At 36.1% G+C, this 17,299-nt stretch overlaps 3 protein-coding genes across 3 annotated transcripts in view; 1 reads left to right on the plus strand and 2 right to left on the minus strand.

Moving 5' to 3' along the window:
• LOC131434661 (tetraspanin-9) overlaps positions 1-3,437 on the plus strand; it is a 52,846-nt gene extending 49,409 nt beyond the window's left edge. The window contains exons 5-7 of the mRNA XM_058601620.1: positions 2,372-2,526; positions 2,589-2,703; positions 2,763-3,437. Of these exons, the coding sequence (XP_058457603.1) occupies positions 2,372-2,526; positions 2,589-2,703; positions 2,763-2,900 (408 nt within the window). The 3' untranslated portion in view covers positions 2,901-3,437. The remainder of the gene's footprint in view (positions 1-2,371; positions 2,527-2,588; positions 2,704-2,762) is intronic.
• Positions 3,211-9,906, minus strand: LOC131434663 (uncharacterized). The gene is made up of 4 exons (XM_058601622.1): positions 9,629-9,906; positions 3,788-3,910; positions 3,601-3,732; positions 3,211-3,539 (listed from the first exon to the last, which is right to left on the minus strand). The coding sequence occupies exons 1-4, from the start codon at positions 9,773-9,775 to the stop codon at positions 3,453-3,455; spliced, it is 489 nt and encodes a 162-aa protein (XP_058457605.1). The 5' UTR covers positions 9,776-9,906; the 3' UTR covers positions 3,211-3,452.
• A 258-nt stretch (positions 9,907-10,164) lies between these two features.
• LOC131434662 (uncharacterized) lies at positions 10,165-17,010 on the minus strand. The gene is made up of 4 exons (XM_058601621.1): positions 16,640-17,010; positions 10,840-10,968; positions 10,633-10,764; positions 10,165-10,572 (listed from the first exon to the last, which is right to left on the minus strand). Exons 1-4 carry the CDS (start codon positions 16,820-16,822, stop codon positions 10,483-10,485), a joined length of 534 nt encoding a protein of 177 aa, XP_058457604.1. The 5' UTR covers positions 16,823-17,010; the 3' UTR covers positions 10,165-10,482.
• Positions 17,011-17,299: the final 289 nt, after the last annotated feature.

The raw sequence follows: 17,299 nt of genomic DNA on the forward strand, positions 1-17,299 counted from the left end.
AAGTAAAACCATATAGACAGTGGTTAGGTTTTGAACATCTCAACTCAACCACGAACAATGTCTAATTCTCCATGTTTTTCAAACCATTGTCATTCCTCTATTTGATATGACGGTTTCGTATACATAAGTTCACGGTTTCCATATGATTTCTGCTCTTCAATGAGTGCGTTCGCATTTGAGAAAATTACTCACAGAAAACCAAATTCAATGTCGAATCGACTTGCACTCCGTGCGGTTCGACACTGCCGTAGAGAAGGTTGCTTCCACATCGTCCAAAAAGTTCAGGAACTAACTAGGAAAACAACATTTCTTGAGCAAAATTTCTTTATTTATTATCTACATTTTTTATATCATACTTATAGAATGATTTGTCCATGGCCTTATAATAGGCTTCAGTTGCGGCGATGACTCTCTTAGATCATCAAATGACAAGTAGTCGCTGGGAGCTAGGTTATTGAGGATATGGTGGGTGAAGAAACAGATCGGTGCCCAATACGTTCAATTTGGCCATTATTTTCATTGACTTGTGGCACTGTGCATTGTCTTGGTTAAAGATGATTTTATCTGCTCCATATGAGGCCGTTTTTTAGATTCCGTACTTCAAACGCATTAATAACTAAAAACTTTTGTTGGTACTTCTTTTTCAAGATAGTCGACGTTAATTATACCTCGAGAGTCTAAAAACTGACGCCATATTTGTTGCAGCTACCTGTTGCGTTTTCCCCGTCTAAATGTTAAAACAACTCCGGAAAAAAAAGATAGATCCATGTGTCGTCCACTGTTTCATACCAACGTAAGAAATTCTTTTTATTGCGACTAAACAGTGCCGACCAGCGCTCTGGATTGTTGATGCGTTGTTGCTTTTGATGGATTATGAGCGAACGAGGTACCTATTTGGAAAAGATTTTTTTCATGCCCAGATTTTCGCATAAAAGCACTTCCAGTTCAGTCGGACTTTGATTTTGTGTTCATCCATAACGATTATCAAAACTTGCTCACATTTTTTCCGGATGACTGCTTAATTTGGTCACGTTAAAATCAGAATACCATAAATCCTTGTTTTTAATCTGAGTGCGGGTAACACTTCTTAAACCATTACTGGACTTGCCCGGTTTTTCCTTATAGGAAGCAATGTTTTATTAATAAACGGAATTGGTTATTTTTAAGTTTTCGTAAATCAAAAAGTAACGTCACTTATATGTTGGTAAGTTCAGTGTTTGTGGTGCGATTGATGTAAAAATTTGACACTTGTCTTCTGAACGATGATGATAGTTTGACATTACAAACGTCATCTCAGTCGGTCCGGGACTTTTTTTAACAATGTGCTATGCACATCAGCGGCTGGATTTGTTTTGTGCACCGTTCGATTCGCCCGGGTTTGCGGTTCAATGCATACGGCGCTGGTCTTATAAGCCAGTTGTCATATGTTCGAGCCCCGACGTGGAATGATTCATAGTGTCAGTAGGATCGTAATACTAGCCATAAAATGATTCTGTATGCTAAGAATCGGCTGCGAAGTCTGTTGAAAAAGAAAGGCCAAATTCCACAGAAGGAATGTAATGCCAAGACATTGCTTTCGATTCATGCGAGACATCTTTCACCAACAACCCCAACCAACTAAACGATCAGGGTAACCACAATTCTCAAATAAATAATTTCGAAATTTGCAAACACAAATAAGTTTATACGGAACCTAAAAGACTGCTGACTTGATATTTCAAACAAATATGGGCCGAAATTTTGTAGTTTGATATTGTATTTAACCCTTAAATGCGCAATTTTGTTTCACAACAAAATATCGAAAACGCTTCAAGCTTCGAATTTACGCGTTTCATGCAAAGTTATATCGAAACAAAATATTATTTAAAAATCGACTAAATAATAATTCAAAATAGTGGGTCGTTCTCCCCGGTACGAATAATTACCCACCTGGGCTTAATATGTTTCACCGGCTCTGTCTGTGACACAACTCGAACCGCACTAAAAAGTGATTGTAGGAACATCTATCCTTCTGGGTGAAGGATATATGGCCGCAATCTAGCCCCGATCTTATTCAGCTGGATTACTCCGTTTGGCGCGTCATGAAGACCATGTCCTTTTCTAAATACCTCCAGAGTACCTTATTAGGATCTGCCGTGCATTCCGAATTTCAACGAGTGGAAACTCGATCGACGATTAACATAGTTTAAGATTCTGAGAATCATCCCCTTGTTTGAATAAACAAAAACGGCACCGATTTTTTCGGAATTTTGTTAAATGTGGTGCATGCAGTATCACGCATACTATAACGCTTTTCTATTACGGAGTATATCTGGAGAATAGATAAAATAGAAATTTTCAAAAATGATTCATTTCGAATTGACTTTTTCAGTTACAATGCTGCGGTGTGACTTCCTACGAGGATTGGTACGACATAAGTGCTTGGCCGGGTGAACGATGGGTGCCTCGGTCCTGCTGCCGGCCACGATACAGCTCGGTATTTCTGGAAGGATCCGGTGATGATCTGCAGGGTATAGATTGTCGCAAGTACGTTCTTTGTGCTCATTGTGTATTTATTTCTTTGATTATTTTGTCGATTAAATTTACAGAGCTGGGGATCCTTCCTTGTTGTGGGATAAAAGCTGCGGTCAAATTCTTCAGATGTGGTTCGTCCAACGGTTACATGTCGTTGGAACAGTCGGTCTAGTCATAGCATTCCTTCAGGTGATTTCTACCAAACATTGTTCCTACAAGTGCGAGTTAATGTTCTGTTATTCTTCCAGCTGTTTGGCTTAATCTCATCGATGCTGCTATTTTGCACCGTCAAACATAAACGAGCGTCGAAAACGTACAAGTCATACTCGCCGACAGTAGATACGACTCTGAATCGAAACAGCACCGGAACATATTTGGATGATTGATATTAACTGAAATAGTTAACAAACTCGAACAGTGAATGTCGACGGAACACTAGAGAACGGCTTAGACCGATACGTTACGCTAAGAGGAAACAATACTCATATCTTCTACCATAAGCAAAAAGTACTAGTGTTAACTTTTTATCGAATCCTTAGATTAAGGAGATGTTGTGCCAAAAAATAACTACTTGTTTTTAATCCTAATAATTTAATGAGCCACATTGGGTTTGACGAAAAATAACTTATCAGAATACATGAAAAGTATGATGAATTTAAGGTCAGTTAGAAACCAATTTAATTGTAGGCTATTACGAACGATTAATCATTTATTTAAAATTGATACATTAGTGTTAAACATCTGTTGCAACTGTTCATTTTCAACAATTCCGTTTTTATTAAGTTATTTATAAACAGAATCATACAGCGTTGGTTCCATAACGGATAGCTAACCAAAAAAAAGAAGACATTCCAAAGCAATAGAGGTCGTAATGTAAGAGTTTATTTACAAAAGAACAATAAAACAAAAAACTCGCAATAAAACGATCATATGTTGTATCACTCCAGTCCTACCAGCTTGTTACCGATATCGTTGAGAGATTTGGTAATCGATTTGTTAATTTTTTTCGAAACTTTTTTTGGTGCCTGTAATGATTGATAACTTTAAGTAAGGACATAAATTTTTCATAATTCAAAGAATACAAACATCAATGGCGGCATTGATCTGTTTAGCTATGAAATCAACTACTTTGACGATACCCGACCGAAGCGCTTCGTAGTCCTCGATGGGGTTGCGTTCCCAGTCCTCCGGTTTGGTTTTGTCGATAACGGCTCCGGGCTGGAAATACGAAACATAATCAGAACGAATACACGGAGAAAGTAGCCGAGCTTACATTCCACGAGTTGATGATCTTCTGCTGAATACCTTCGAGGACGGTAAGAACTTTTGAGTCGAAGTCTTCCTTTTCTAGTTTTGCATCTTTTCCTTCCGAATCATTGTGAATCAGACCATAGACCTAGAATGAATGTTGACTTGTATAACGGTGCCATACAAAAAGGAATCGATACATCGGACGGCCGAAGCAACCATAAGTTCCGCAGTTGCTGAAAAAAATCACTTTCTTGTTGCTTAAAAGTACATGAGAAACTTTTGACAACTTGAAAGTACAGAACAAGTTCTGCTTGAACTTTCTCGCTGCTTAGAAGACACAGGAAATATTTGGAAATTTGAAAGTACATAATGAGATTCTGTGTGAACTACGTTGCTCAAAAGTAACCGTGTAACTTTTGATAACTTCTAAGTACATAACAAGCTCCAAGAGAACTTTTTCGTTGCTTAACAGCCGAACTATGTATTCTAGGTGCTCCATAGGCTGTGAAACATTTCGGGAGGAATTTACACTATTGGTTAAAATTTGCCATGTCGATAGCTATTTTTTATCGATTTGTTAAATTGGGTTAAAACTGCCACCCTATTCAGAATTTGCCATAGGGCATAATGATCGTAGCACAGTGAAAATGAGACGAACTTCGAGATAAATTGATTTTGAATGACAATATATTCACACATTTTGTTGTGGTATTTCCGTTGATGAAAGGTTTTAAGAACAAATTACACAGAAATGATTTTGGCAGGATTTTTTGAAGTGCTTGAAAAATCTAGACTGTACTCGAAAGAAATGCAACACACAATAAGTATAATTACCAAAACATTGTTTTAGGTCGGATATTTCTAAAACTCTCAGGGAATAAACAAACTCAAAGCTATGTTTTTGCGAAGATAGTTTATCCAATCTTCTATCGTAGGGTAAATATTTTATGACTTTACATCATCAATTACAGTTTTTCATTACATTCATATACTTTGAAAACAAAACTAAGCATTTTTTTTAACATACAGTCTTGTTCTCTGAGAAAGCAATGCATTCCCATTTAATTTTACATCGATCATGGTTTCAAATCAGATTTTCGATTCAAATGATGTGTATATCATAGTACTATTGATTTAAATGTCGTGTAAATTTAATGATTTTTTTCTGTGCATTCATAAAATTCTGTGCGACACTTGCGTTATATTTCTTACAAAATTTTATCCACTCTTTCTTCACATCCTAGTCGTTTTTGAAAACCTTCCTTGTTTTCCAAATCTTTCCTTTTACAATCGCATCAACAGGTTACAATAATCCAAATGACACATATTTCATGTACCTAATTCTTATACAATAATTCTAACTAGACTAAACATAATTAAAACCAATTAGACTGTGATCTAAGGAACTGAGACAATGATTGAATATGCGGCACATACTGGTCAAGGGTTCGTTATATCCATAATTAGTTCTAGCGTAGGAGATCCGAAGAAATGTATAGGTTCGAACGAATATCTTATTGTAGCAAGTGTACGCGGAACGACCGAAATTAGCTCTGCGTATAATTCGTATTACTGTTTTTTTATTTGTAGTTTTTAACAACAGAATGTCCAAAAGAACTAGTTGAAATTCAGAATTTACTTTTCTGAAAAAAACTCTTGCTTTTAGAGAATGTGTTTAGTTGGCGAATGTCCTGGACACAAACCAGAAAAATTTCAATCCAACACGAAATTCTTATTGGAAACTAATTTTGTGATTAAAATCAGAAAATTTAACTCTATCTATCTGTCACCATCACTGCTGAAAGACAGCACAAAGAAAACAAAAATGAAATCGATTTTATTAACAAGTTTATTAGCCAAAAAACTCATGAAAAGTGTCAAAGTAAAACAATCCATTAAAAACTGCTTGCAAAAAAGTCTTGTTGAAACTGCTGTTGAATCAATTGTCTAACATATCTAACAAAAATAACCGATCTGAAGCAATTGTGAAACATGCCAATTATAACAAGTTTTAATTGCTACTTGGATAAATCCACAAAAACTATACTATAACATTGTATGTTGAATTTTTTTTCTTCCATTAGTTTCGTATTATTTAACTGTTTGGTAAAATATGTCTGTCGTCAATAAGTAGTACTTCACTATATATGCACTGTTCCAATTCTGAAAGCGAAGCAGTGTAAAATTCACACAATCAACTAATACTTCTAATTCGGACATGTGATGGAAGCATGACCGTTTTATTCGTATCCACATCCTCCAGTAATGTCTGTGACATTATCCACCCGCTATTTCAACGAAGATTTATGTAACGATACCGAAGATTGTAAGTAGAAATCGGCTGAAAATCGGTTACTAAGAAGTGTGTCGGAACTACCTTCAAATTTAAACAGTAATTTTGATCCCAATCAAGGCTAAATATCTCTGGACACCCCTCTGCATATCTCTGGAAATACTTCATTAATGCGTCCAATATTTCACAAACTGATGAACGTATATCTGTTTATTGTGTAAAATCAATTTTTGGGGATACTACAAGCTTTTAGATCGAAGATGGCCTCTATAGAAGAGCAATGAGAATCCAGATCTATTAGTAAGAAAACATTCGGAAAAGCTGGATTTTACAGTAAGCACTGCCAATAACGTTCTTAAATCTTCCGATACACGTTTGACAGCAACCAGGAAAGCTGTGAGCGTAACAAAAACGAATCTCAGGAACCACCAGAAGGACGCGAAGGTGAAGCAAATATTGCAGGAGAGACCAGATCTTTCGGTACGTACTGTGACTAGTAAAATAAAAATTTCTCCAACTTTCGTGCATATTTCTAAGCACTGGCAAGGTATGACGTTCAAGGTGGAAATTGAACCGCATACAGGGGCGGCAAGTTCCAAAAAATATTGGGGGTCAAAAAAATTCTTATCATATATCATTTTATTTAGCACAAAAAATTTCTCTACAAAGCGAAAGGAAATAAGTTGATGGTATATAAACCAGGGGTGGAAATAAGAAATTTTTTTGATTCACAGTGACTAAAAATAGTCAGTATTATCTTTTCATATCACATACTTGTTGTAGATATTATAATGAATTTGGAAATATATAATTTTTGATAAGATATACTTTGGTTTTACTTAAAATTTGAAAAGGTTTTCAATTTCATTTCCCACAATTTGAAACATAATCGCAATTTTAGTTTTGTTACCCAATTTTTTTATTCACGGTATTCGATTTTTTGATTCACAATTGGAAATCTTGATTCACATTTTAATGCGCAAAATGGGCTTATTTCCACCTCTGATATAAACAGAAATTACAAATTATACAAAATTTTATTATACTAAATATACAGAATAAACATAGCACAATAAACTCAAATATTATGATAGAGTAAATGTTTTGTATCACTTCCCACATTGTAGTTAATTATATTCAAAATTGCATTAAATTAGTTACCATTTACGACTACGGAGATGAATTATGGGGATTACAGAAAAAAGTGTGATATCATTAATTATCTTCACTTAATTTTCAAATATTCCAGTTGCCAAAATACTGGGGTGGCGTGGTCCTCCAATAAAATTATTGGTGGGATGGCGGGGGATCATAAATGCCTTGCCCCCCATAGTTGCCGCGCCTGATCGCATATATTTGACCCATTTTTTCTGCGTGATAAATCTTACGTGTCTTTTTATACTGCCATGCAACGGAACGGTGTAGAAGAGATTTTCAGGACGACGAGAATAGCTAAGGTTCTCAAAAAATATTTGTTTTGGTAAACAAGCTGTGTACGAGCAAGCTAAAGCTACTTTATTAACGAAACGGAAAACAAGGAAATATACCATGAAGTATGTCTAAGGAATTGATTGTTACCATTATTACGCAGCCATGCTTCTCCCTCGCTATTTTGGTATGATTTGGCATCTTGCCATTACACCAAATACGTTTTGGAATTGTATAAAGCCAAGGGAGTCCATGTTGTATTAAAACTGCCTCAATATAAACAACAATATAAACTCTCAATATAAACAACAAGCTACAACTTTAGGAAGCTTTCGAACAGCTAAGTCGGTTGCAGAGAGATCTGCACAGACCCTAATGGTAGAAACAAACTCAAAAATTCGTAGTTCATGCAGCCTTATTAGGTAGCTGTAATTAGTTATTTCAGTCGACTAATAATTCACAATAAAAAAATTGATGAACATGAGATCCTATATGTGTAAAGTTTTGGTATTATAAGTTTCAAACACTTAGTTATATATTGAAAACTTCATGACTTTTTGCTTAATTGATTATTCATATTCAGATGATAGTTTATCAGCTTCAACATATCGAAAAATAAAAAAAAATCATTAGTTTCGTTATTGAGAAAATTGATTTTCGAGTATTATTTTCAGAACCAAATAAAAACATAAATTTTTTTCATACTTTCTTCATATAGTCTCAAATAAAGACTGTCCCAGAAAGTATGGACGCAACCAAAAACCGCTGCCATTTCGCAATGGTTCAGAATCTGTCAATTTTTATGGCTGCGTCCTGTTGTTTATACTCTTCTCTAAACACTTGTGCAGTTGTTTATTCGTTTTCATTAGTTTGTTTCGAAATGCGTGGACTTTCAGCAGAACAGCGTCGAAAAATTGTGTACAAATAGTGCACAGAACGTGGACTGCACTGAGAAAGATAGCAAAAATGGAAGGAGTAAGTGAAAAAGCCGTGCGAAATGCAATCAGAAAGTTTGGTATGGATAACACCTTTGAGGATAAACCAAAAACGGGTCGAAAAAAAGGTCCTGCTAACCCTCAGTTGGATAAACGTATACTGAAGGCGTTCGAACAAAAGAAGGAGGTTTCAGTTCGGGATGTGGCAAAAAAGTGGGCACTTCGAAGTCAAATGTTCTTCGTGCTAAAGAACGTTTTAATCTTCGAACCTACAAGAAGCAGAAACAACCAAAACGTAGTCCGAAACAAGAATGCATAATCATGGACGACGAAACCTACGGGAAACTCGATTAGAAATTCTTGCCGGGACCACAATATTATACGGTGCGAGAAGGGCAAGAGTTGAACCAGTCCGAGACATCGATTGAAGTCGAAAATTTTGGTAAGAAAGCTATGGTCTGGCAAGCAATTTGTAGCTGCTGTAAGATTTCGAAACTCTTCATCACCACTGCTTTAATGAAAAGCGAAATATACATCAAGGAATGTTTACAAAAACGACTTCTATCCATGATTCGAAGCCACAAGGATCCTATTGTCTTCTGGCCAGGGTTTTCTTCTTGCCACTACTCGAAATCAACGGCAGAATAGTATACTACCAAAAATGTCACTTTCGTCCCAAAAGACATGAATCCACCAAATTGCCCACAACTTCGACCAATTGAGGAATTTTGGGCATTAACGAAGGCACATCTTAGGAAACATGTCTCGGCAGCCGAAACCATTGAACAGTTCGAAAATGATTGGAAAAAACTATCCAAACTTATCGCCAAGAAGTCAGCTAGTCTACAATGGCTAAGTAGCAAATGTTTAGAATAATATTATGTTTTTGTAGTCTAATATTATCAGTATATCGAATAAAATTTGAATATCTAACACTTGTGAATTATTTACAGCGAAATCACATTGCTTCCATACTTTCTGGGACAGTCTTTACATTGCCGGCAACACCAAATCAATCGAACAAACCTTGCTCGAACAATTTTTTGCTTTCTAAAAGGTAAAGCAAGAGTCAGTATGGTAAACTGATGATGCAAATTATCCTTTTTGGTCTTGAAGATTGCTTATGCATAATTTAAATTTTCAAAAAATCGTGATGAATAACATTTTTACACAATATCAATTGTTTAACATGTTTGTGTTTATTTACCTTCGCCTCTCCGATTTCGGTTTCTTTGGTCAGCTCATTGCTCTGTTCTTGCTGCGGGACTTTTTCCTGTGGTCTGCAAAGTGTCAGTTCACTGTTCAAAATTATGGACATCAGCACAACCAGATTAGTCTTCGACTGGAGTGACATTGCTTATTTTTTATTCAACTACAATCACTTTGAAACTATCTCTCCCGAAATTCAAACTTGTTTTGTCATACGAAGCGCGATGCCCAATCACCAGAGTTGTACTGACCGAGATGGTCTAGATTTTGACAAGATTGGTGGGACCTCTTCGAGGCACTGCAGAGCTATAGGAGTTGCCGAAAAGTGCAATAATGGTGGTGGCACAGTGTCGCTCGGTTATCTAATAAGCCCGCTACAGCATCACCAATTCATCCAACCTGCCAATACAAGCGCATTTGAACTTACCGGTGCGAGTCGGCTAAGATGGACGATAGAAAAAAATATATACGGCCTACAAATGCTGACATCATTTTCGTTATGTTTTCGCTTGTTGGGACCATTAGACCAACAAGTTAATTTTATTAATTAATCTATGTGCATTATTACATGTTTACCTTAACTATTTTGAACAGCTGAATGTTTAACTTAAAAATAAAGCTAATCTATTTCGAAAATAAAATTTAAAAACGAATCTGAAATATTTTCTTTTTTTGCATATTATTTTGTGACATGCAAATATGTTTGTTAACTTCGACGGCATGACCCAATTTAATCTCTGCCATTTGCCTGATTCGTATTACCAAGACACCTTACTTTCTCAACAAACAAATTACAATAATCGTTCAGTCGGCATATCCTAAACCTACTACTAGTGAGAAGAATCGTTTGGGTTATTTTTTCAATCCGATAAAATTTCCGGTGATGTTATTCAGCTTCTCCGAAACGCTTTTGTTTGCTTTCCGGAAAATATCACGTGGAGCCTACGGGAAAATACGGGAATTAATTAAGCTTCCTTGTTCACGGTAGAAAATTCAACTCACCGCGAGAACCATACTGGCTATTTTGGACACTTTTTCAGTCAACTGCACCAACGGTTTGGTGATGAAGTAAAAGTGATCTCCGTGATTGCCGTACTTCTCCGATTCGTGAATGTTGTCCAGAATTGGTTCCGCCTAGTGATGTTACCAGAAAACGTGTTATCATGTGTTATGTCGAATCGAGAAACTAAACTTTTATCCGCTACTTACATCGAACCAGTCCTTAACCTTTTTCTGAACATTATCGTATTTGCTGTAGATATTGGATGGGAAATTGTCCACCTCCTTACGGGCGTTGTCCTGATTTGGTGGGTTGTCGTATTTTTGCAGGCCAGGAACCTGATTAAAATAAACAGATGAATTAGTTGGGTTTATCTACATGTTGTATCTGGAATAAGCATGTCATTTGAATTTATTTATTCATCAAACCATACGGATGACACATGATAGTTTATTTCGTTAAGTGATATAATGGTATATATGTATTTTTAGTATGCATGTAATAATATAATCACTAAGCTTCATTTTACTTTAATGTCTAGATCACGCAGATGTTTTGTGCATCACTGATTGTTCTTCGATGTATCTGTTGAATGATATTGAATTGCATTTTTGACGTGAATAGGGGAAAGTTGAATAAAGCGACCCTGCCGGCTAAAACGTCTCCTTCTTTTTTTAAGCATTCAAGGATAAACAAGTTTTATCTTTAACACTATCTTTTTTGGCAGTTCAGTCGAGTAACCTATGTGCTTGCGATCTAATGCTATTGCCCCACCTTCGATTCAACAGTATGCTTCGAGTAAAAATATTATTTTTAGGATTTATAACGGCTATTATATTTTAAAGATTTATAACAAAATGTAGCGTTGAGAGCATCAAAAATGTTGGTTTCCATTTGAAATTAATTGATTATGCAATTGATTTCTGATGCAAAGAATATCTTCTTTATCTGATTTTCGTCTATATCGACAATTCAAGAGGCATATTGCAGCATTATTGTGGGGCATACCACTGATTTGTTGTGAGGTATATTATACGGTTGCTGGGGCGTTATACCTACGGCAAGCGAATAAAATGAGATTGCGGTCGTTTTGGAAAATGTGTTTGTATCAATCAATTGTCATCACTTCTACCGAAATCATTGAAAATTATGTTCCTCAGGCGTATTGCAAAGAAAAATCTAGGGAAAGATTTTCGGTTGCCGGCAGTGTTCGGTTGCCGGCGACCCACCGTAACTTTTGACAGAAAGCAGATAGCGTCATTAGGCAAATTAGGCGTCATGTGTGTGTAGGGTAAAGTGTTATAATATGTCCCCCTTAAGAAAACATTGAGATATTTCTAAATGTACTGATATATTTTCTTCGAGAATGTATGTATTTCTTTGCAATACGTCTGAGGAACATAATTTTCAATGATTCCGGAAGAAGTGATGAGAATTGATTGATACAAACACATTTTCCAAAACGACCACATTCTCAGTTTTTTCGCTTGCCGTTGGCGTAATGCCCCAGCAACCGTATAATATGCCTCACAACAAATTAGTGGTATGCCCCACAACAATGATGCAATATGCCCCTTGAAATGTCGGTATAGAAGAAAAGCAGAAAAAGAAGATATTCTTTGCATCAGAAATCAATTGCATAATCAATTAATTACCAACATTTTTTATCCTCCCAACGCTACTTTTTGTTTTAATAACCGTTATAAATCTTTAAAACAATATTTTAACTCGAAGCGTACTGTTGAATCAAAGGTGGGGCATAATGTCCATAGAGTGATTGTTATGAGAAAATTCGTATATCAAAGAAATGGCTTTGTTTCTCTAGATATTTATACTGTAAATAGAGGCATTAGCACTGCTGAAAGTAAATTACTAAGTTGCAACCGACCATTAGACGTTTTACACGATTAAAATGCTTGTTTAGTCGAAGCAAAACCTTACACCGAAAAGCTATCTAATGATATTTTCAGTTTTTTCATATTTTCCAGCAAACCACAACTGCCAAACTTGCATACCAGAAAGATCTTACGAAAAGATAACATTAGAGATAAAACTTTTGTTTAGAAAAGTCTTAAATACTTAAAAAAGGAAGGGGGGCATTTTGGCCAGCAGGGACGCTCTATAACACTTTCCCCTAATAGCATCACGTTCTTTTTGTGCCTAATACCGAAGCAAACAGACGCTTGTGCTTTTTGCTACGTTCAAAACAAATTTTAATTGCGTGAAAATCAACACTAAAGTTTTATCTGACTTTTTTTATAGTATCATAAATTGCAGAGCATCAATCGGAAAGGTGAGTGGATTGAATATTTATGAGGTGAAATCGATCTATTTCGTGATTTTATACCGGATGCAATCAACATTTTCGCAACCAAAGAATTGTTTTGTCATTTTCAAAATGTCTACCGATTTCGGTTACCGGCACCCCAGCATTTTTCGACAAATCGTGAAAAATAGTCAGTGATATGCAGGCTGCTGTCGAGACAAAGCAAGTCAAAGTTTTGGTCAAACATCAAGCTGCTCATAGAACAGATGGTCCTGCTAAGAAAAAACCATACCATTTTGAAAGAACCGTTCAGAACTAAACAGTTAAATCAAAAGAACTAGTTCTTTCGTTCTTTCGCTAGTTCTTTTGATTTAACTGTTTAGTTCTGAACGGTTCTTTCAAAATGAACGGTTTTGCCCATCACTACACTAATCCTTGCAATGGTCCTGTCAAGTTGTGACCTGTTTGGCATTCAGTCACTACATAGGAGAAGTGCTACAGTGGCTGAACGGTTTTTTTAATGAACGGTTCTGCCCATCACTAGTGCCGGTAACTGAACACCTTTTTTGAAATGGCCAAAATTTATCGTTGTACTAAATTGATAATAATTTTTTTTTCAATCAAATGAATCAACTTAGTTTCATAATCAGTTGTTAGCTAGGGACTTTAGCTTTTCATTGGTGTATAGATGTCCGCATAATGTGCACTAAGTCAGAAATTATGAGCCTAGAATAAAAGGGTGCCGGTAACCCAAAAAAACACTCTTCCTTACATACCCGAGGAAAATATATCATTATATTTAGAAATATTTCAATGTTTTCGTAAGGAGGGCATATTATAACACTATACCCTAGATTTGATTTTGTCTGTCCTTTTTATCATGGCCTTTGTATTGTTCATTCTTGATCAGAGCGCGTAACAACAGTTTTGCCGTTCCTAAAAAAACGTAAAATGAATGTGAAGACTTTTGCAAACCTTTTTTCGTAATTTTTCAATGTAAATGCGGTGGTAATGACGATGGATGATTAATTCATTTATTTATTTTTAGTTTTAATTGATCTGAAAATATCTATTTTCATTGGGAAATAAAAACTATTATTGAGATGTATGTCGATGTACAGCATTTTCTCGATTTTTCTGCAAAATGTGCTGTTTTTCGTCGAAAAAAATATACGAGCGTTAGGCGTATTGCATCATTGTTTTGAGACATAATGTCTTTTGTTGTGGGTCATTATGTCTAAGGCAAATAAAAAAAACTGAGAATGTGGTCGTTTTGAAAAATCAATTTACATCACTCCTACCAGAATCATGAAAAACACATTAATATATTTAGAAATTTCTCAATGTTTCCTTGAGGGGACATATTATAATACTTTACCCTACGTCTTACTTTACTATGTGGCACCTTTTCAGAATTCGCTCTGTGGATGAATGGGTACAACTTAATCGTGAGTATTTAGAGCTAAATTCTTATATAGGAATTAGATTTTGGAACTGAATTTATTTGAATCTAGATTTTTGATTCAGGAATTCAACTTCAAATGCTGGAACAAAATTCAAGATATGAACCTTTGATCTAAACTCCGAACCAAAATTTTATTCTTGAATTCAACTTCAATATTTATTTCTTAAATTAGGTTTCAGAATTTAATTCCTAAATTCAGTTTCAGAATTCATATCCAGATTTCAGCTTCAGAATTCAGAACCTGCGAGTTGTAACTTAATTCAGGTTCAGAATTCAAGTTTCGATCTCAGTTCTAGTACTAAACTCGGAACCTGGATTCTAAAATTGAGCTCGGTTTCAGAATTTTGAAACTAAACTCATGAACTGAATTATTGATCTGGATTCCGAACCCGAATTTGGTAACTGAGTTTGGAACCTGTTCCAGGTTACGAATTAAGTTGTTGAATTCAATTTCAGTTTCTAAATCCTGGTCCAAAATTTAGGTTATGGTATAGATAAATAAATGATGGCTAAAAGAACTCAATAGTTGTTAACATCGGATAAATTCCTCAAAAAGGTTCATTTAAAAAATAATAAAATACACCTTAATAACTATGCAGATTTCGCCCACTGTACACTGGGAGTACTCCCATTTGTTTCGTCTTATTCAATTGTGTGGTAGAATATGTTTATAATCAAAAAATCGCATTTAGTGCAGATGCACCGTTACCTATTGAAAGTTTTTTTTTCTGAACTGCGTGCTAGCCGTCGTGTTCAGAGAAAAAAGGTAACAGATATTTTTTTTAAGTATATTGTAACATTGAAGATGTTCGAAGACAGAAATGGCGACTGAAAGCTAACTAACAGTAGATTGGAACGCTCCTCGCGTGCGGCTAGTTCGCCTCTAGTGCCGGGAATCGAAAATTTTCGACAGTGGTTCATTCAAAGCAGCCATCTGACACCGGTATGTTAGCACCAGCCATTTGAAAGTCCACCGATTGCGTTGAGCCCTTCGTGTTTCGGGCCCCAAACACTGTGATGTGTTGATACTCATCGCGATTTTCAAATTGTGAAAATTAGTTCCACTTGATGTCCCAAAATACTAGTTTCTGTATTTTGAGTAAACCGACAAGTTATTGTGAGAGAATTGATCCAAAAATCTCTAAGTTTCGTGCAATAAACAAGGTAAACCATAAAAAGATTGCGTTATTGATTGTTTGTTTACGCTGCAATCAACTGATTTTGAAGTTCCGATTTTGATCTCATCAAGATAGCGTCGTGACAGGGGGCCGATTCAAACTTGGTATTCTATAGAGAACAACTGGTTCTAGTATGATCAAAGTAGTCAATCGTGTTAATAAATAACGTCAAATGGAAATCGAAGTGATCCAGTTCCAAACTGGATAATGTACTGGAGCGGCTGAAAACAACAGTTTGCCGAGTACTCAAAACCTACAAGAAAAACCTGATTTGGCAAGCAATTTGCTGTTTTGGCCTGAAAACGGAACCATTTGTTACATCCTCGACGATGACATCTCTAGTCATGATAAATAGTAAAATATTATTATTACTAAGGGTTTCTACACACAAATGAAAACAGAATGAAACAAATCAATAATTTATTCCACCCCAGTTTGTATCAATCATAAACCTAATCTGTCTAGGATAATTTGCGCCCGCGGGCAAAATGACAAGTAAGCAATATGTAGGTCCACGACTCGTGTAGATCTTAAGATCTGTTTGCACTGAAGTTCTTGGATGACTGTGAAAGCTCCAGGATCACCTCAAAATAGACCAGTAGGCAGTATGGAGCTCGCTTTCAGTGACTGCTTCAAACTATTTAATATTTCAGTGCCATCGATCCCTATCAGAAAAAATAAGTCATAAAATAACTGGATATCTCTTTAAAATGTTTCTTACACTCATGATCAACAACTTTTTCGTTTAGAAATGTTTAACAATATTGGAAACTACAAATGAGACCAATACAACACTTACATACCCTTTAAATGTACAAACAAAATCAAGCGCAACCTGTTTATATTAACTCTTCTTGCAAGCAGTGGACCTACTGCAATTGAATTCATTGCATAACCAAGATGCAACAACCTTACAGGCAACGAAACGATCATGGATGTGATTTTCGCGTCGCGATGAAGTATACTTAAAGAGGTAATCAAACAAATACGCAACTTGCTTCACTGTTTGCGCAAATCGATACATGCAGCGGCTTCAATCACATCAACAATAGCGAAATCCATCACGAACACCATATTCATTTCAGTTTTTTATCACTTACTGGATCATTTCCAACCCAGGATACTTTCTGAAGCTTTTTGTCGGCGGCATCGTCATGAAACTCCGAACTGCCAACGGCTTTCGATGCGGCAAAAATATTCTTCCCTAGCGGAATTCCACGGACTGTCACAATTTGCACAGTCAAGGTGATCACAAGCGTAAGCAAGATCCGAGATCTCTTCATCCTAACCGGAGACAGACTGGCACAAAGTGATAACAGTTACACAATTCGATCTTGTTCCAATTTAATAAGGTCCACTTCACACACACGGCTGTTAATACGAACCCGACCGTTCAATAACTAAGAAGTTGCTTGTAGAACCACACAACTTCGGCCGCTTTGTGCTCCTCCAGTTAGCGGGCCAACCCCTCTGAAAGTAGAAACGGATTACCTCCACTCTAGATTGGCTGAGGGAAGCAGGTCAAAATTTTATATATGGATAAATACGTTTTTCGGCTCGGTGCTAGTTAATTGAAAGTGGTGCTTTTGAAACCGTGGATTGAATAGAAAGTTCAGTCTGGACGGTGATAAAAGTTTACCCCAATCTACTCTATCCTCGACATTGATTAGTAGCGCGGAGCGGGTGGGTATTCGGTTGGATACACAAGCATATGATCGAATCGGTTCAGCATGTACCCTAGGAGTTGTGGTGGTAGAAAT

This window comes from Malaya genurostris, chromosome 3, assembly GCF_030247185.1.
Source record: "Malaya genurostris strain Urasoe2022 chromosome 3, Malgen_1.1, whole genome shotgun sequence".
NCBI classification, from domain to species: Eukaryota; Metazoa; Arthropoda; class Insecta; order Diptera; family Culicidae; genus Malaya; species Malaya genurostris.

What these genes read in the sequence shown, in the direction of transcription:
- LOC131434663 (XM_058601622.1), bottom strand. Translation starts at nt 9,775, where the DNA reads ATGTCACTCCAGTCGAAGACTAATCTGGTTGTGCTGATGTCCATAATT. An exon ending in AGATCATCAACTCGTGGAAT is followed by an intron (nt 3,733 to 3,787) that starts GTAAGCTCGGCT and finishes TCGTATTTCCAG; the next exon opens with CCCGGAGCCGTTATCGACAA. An exon ending in AGATCAATGCCGCCATTGAT is followed by an intron (nt 3,540 to 3,600) that starts GTTTGTATTCTT and finishes CAATCATTACAG; the next exon opens with GCACCAAAAAAAGTTTCGAA.
- LOC131434662 (XM_058601621.1), bottom strand. Translation starts at nt 16,822, where the DNA reads ATGAAGAGATCTCGGATCTTGCTTACGCTTGTGATCACCTTGACTGTG. An exon ending in CCTGGGTTGGAAATGATCCA is followed by an intron (nt 10,969 to 16,639) that starts GTAAGTGATAAA and finishes TATTTTAATCAG; the next exon opens with GTTCCTGGCCTGCAAAAATA. An exon ending in AGGTTAAGGACTGGTTCGAT is followed by an intron (nt 10,765 to 10,839) that starts GTAAGTAGCGGA and finishes TAACATCACTAG; the next exon opens with GCGGAACCAATTCTGGACAA.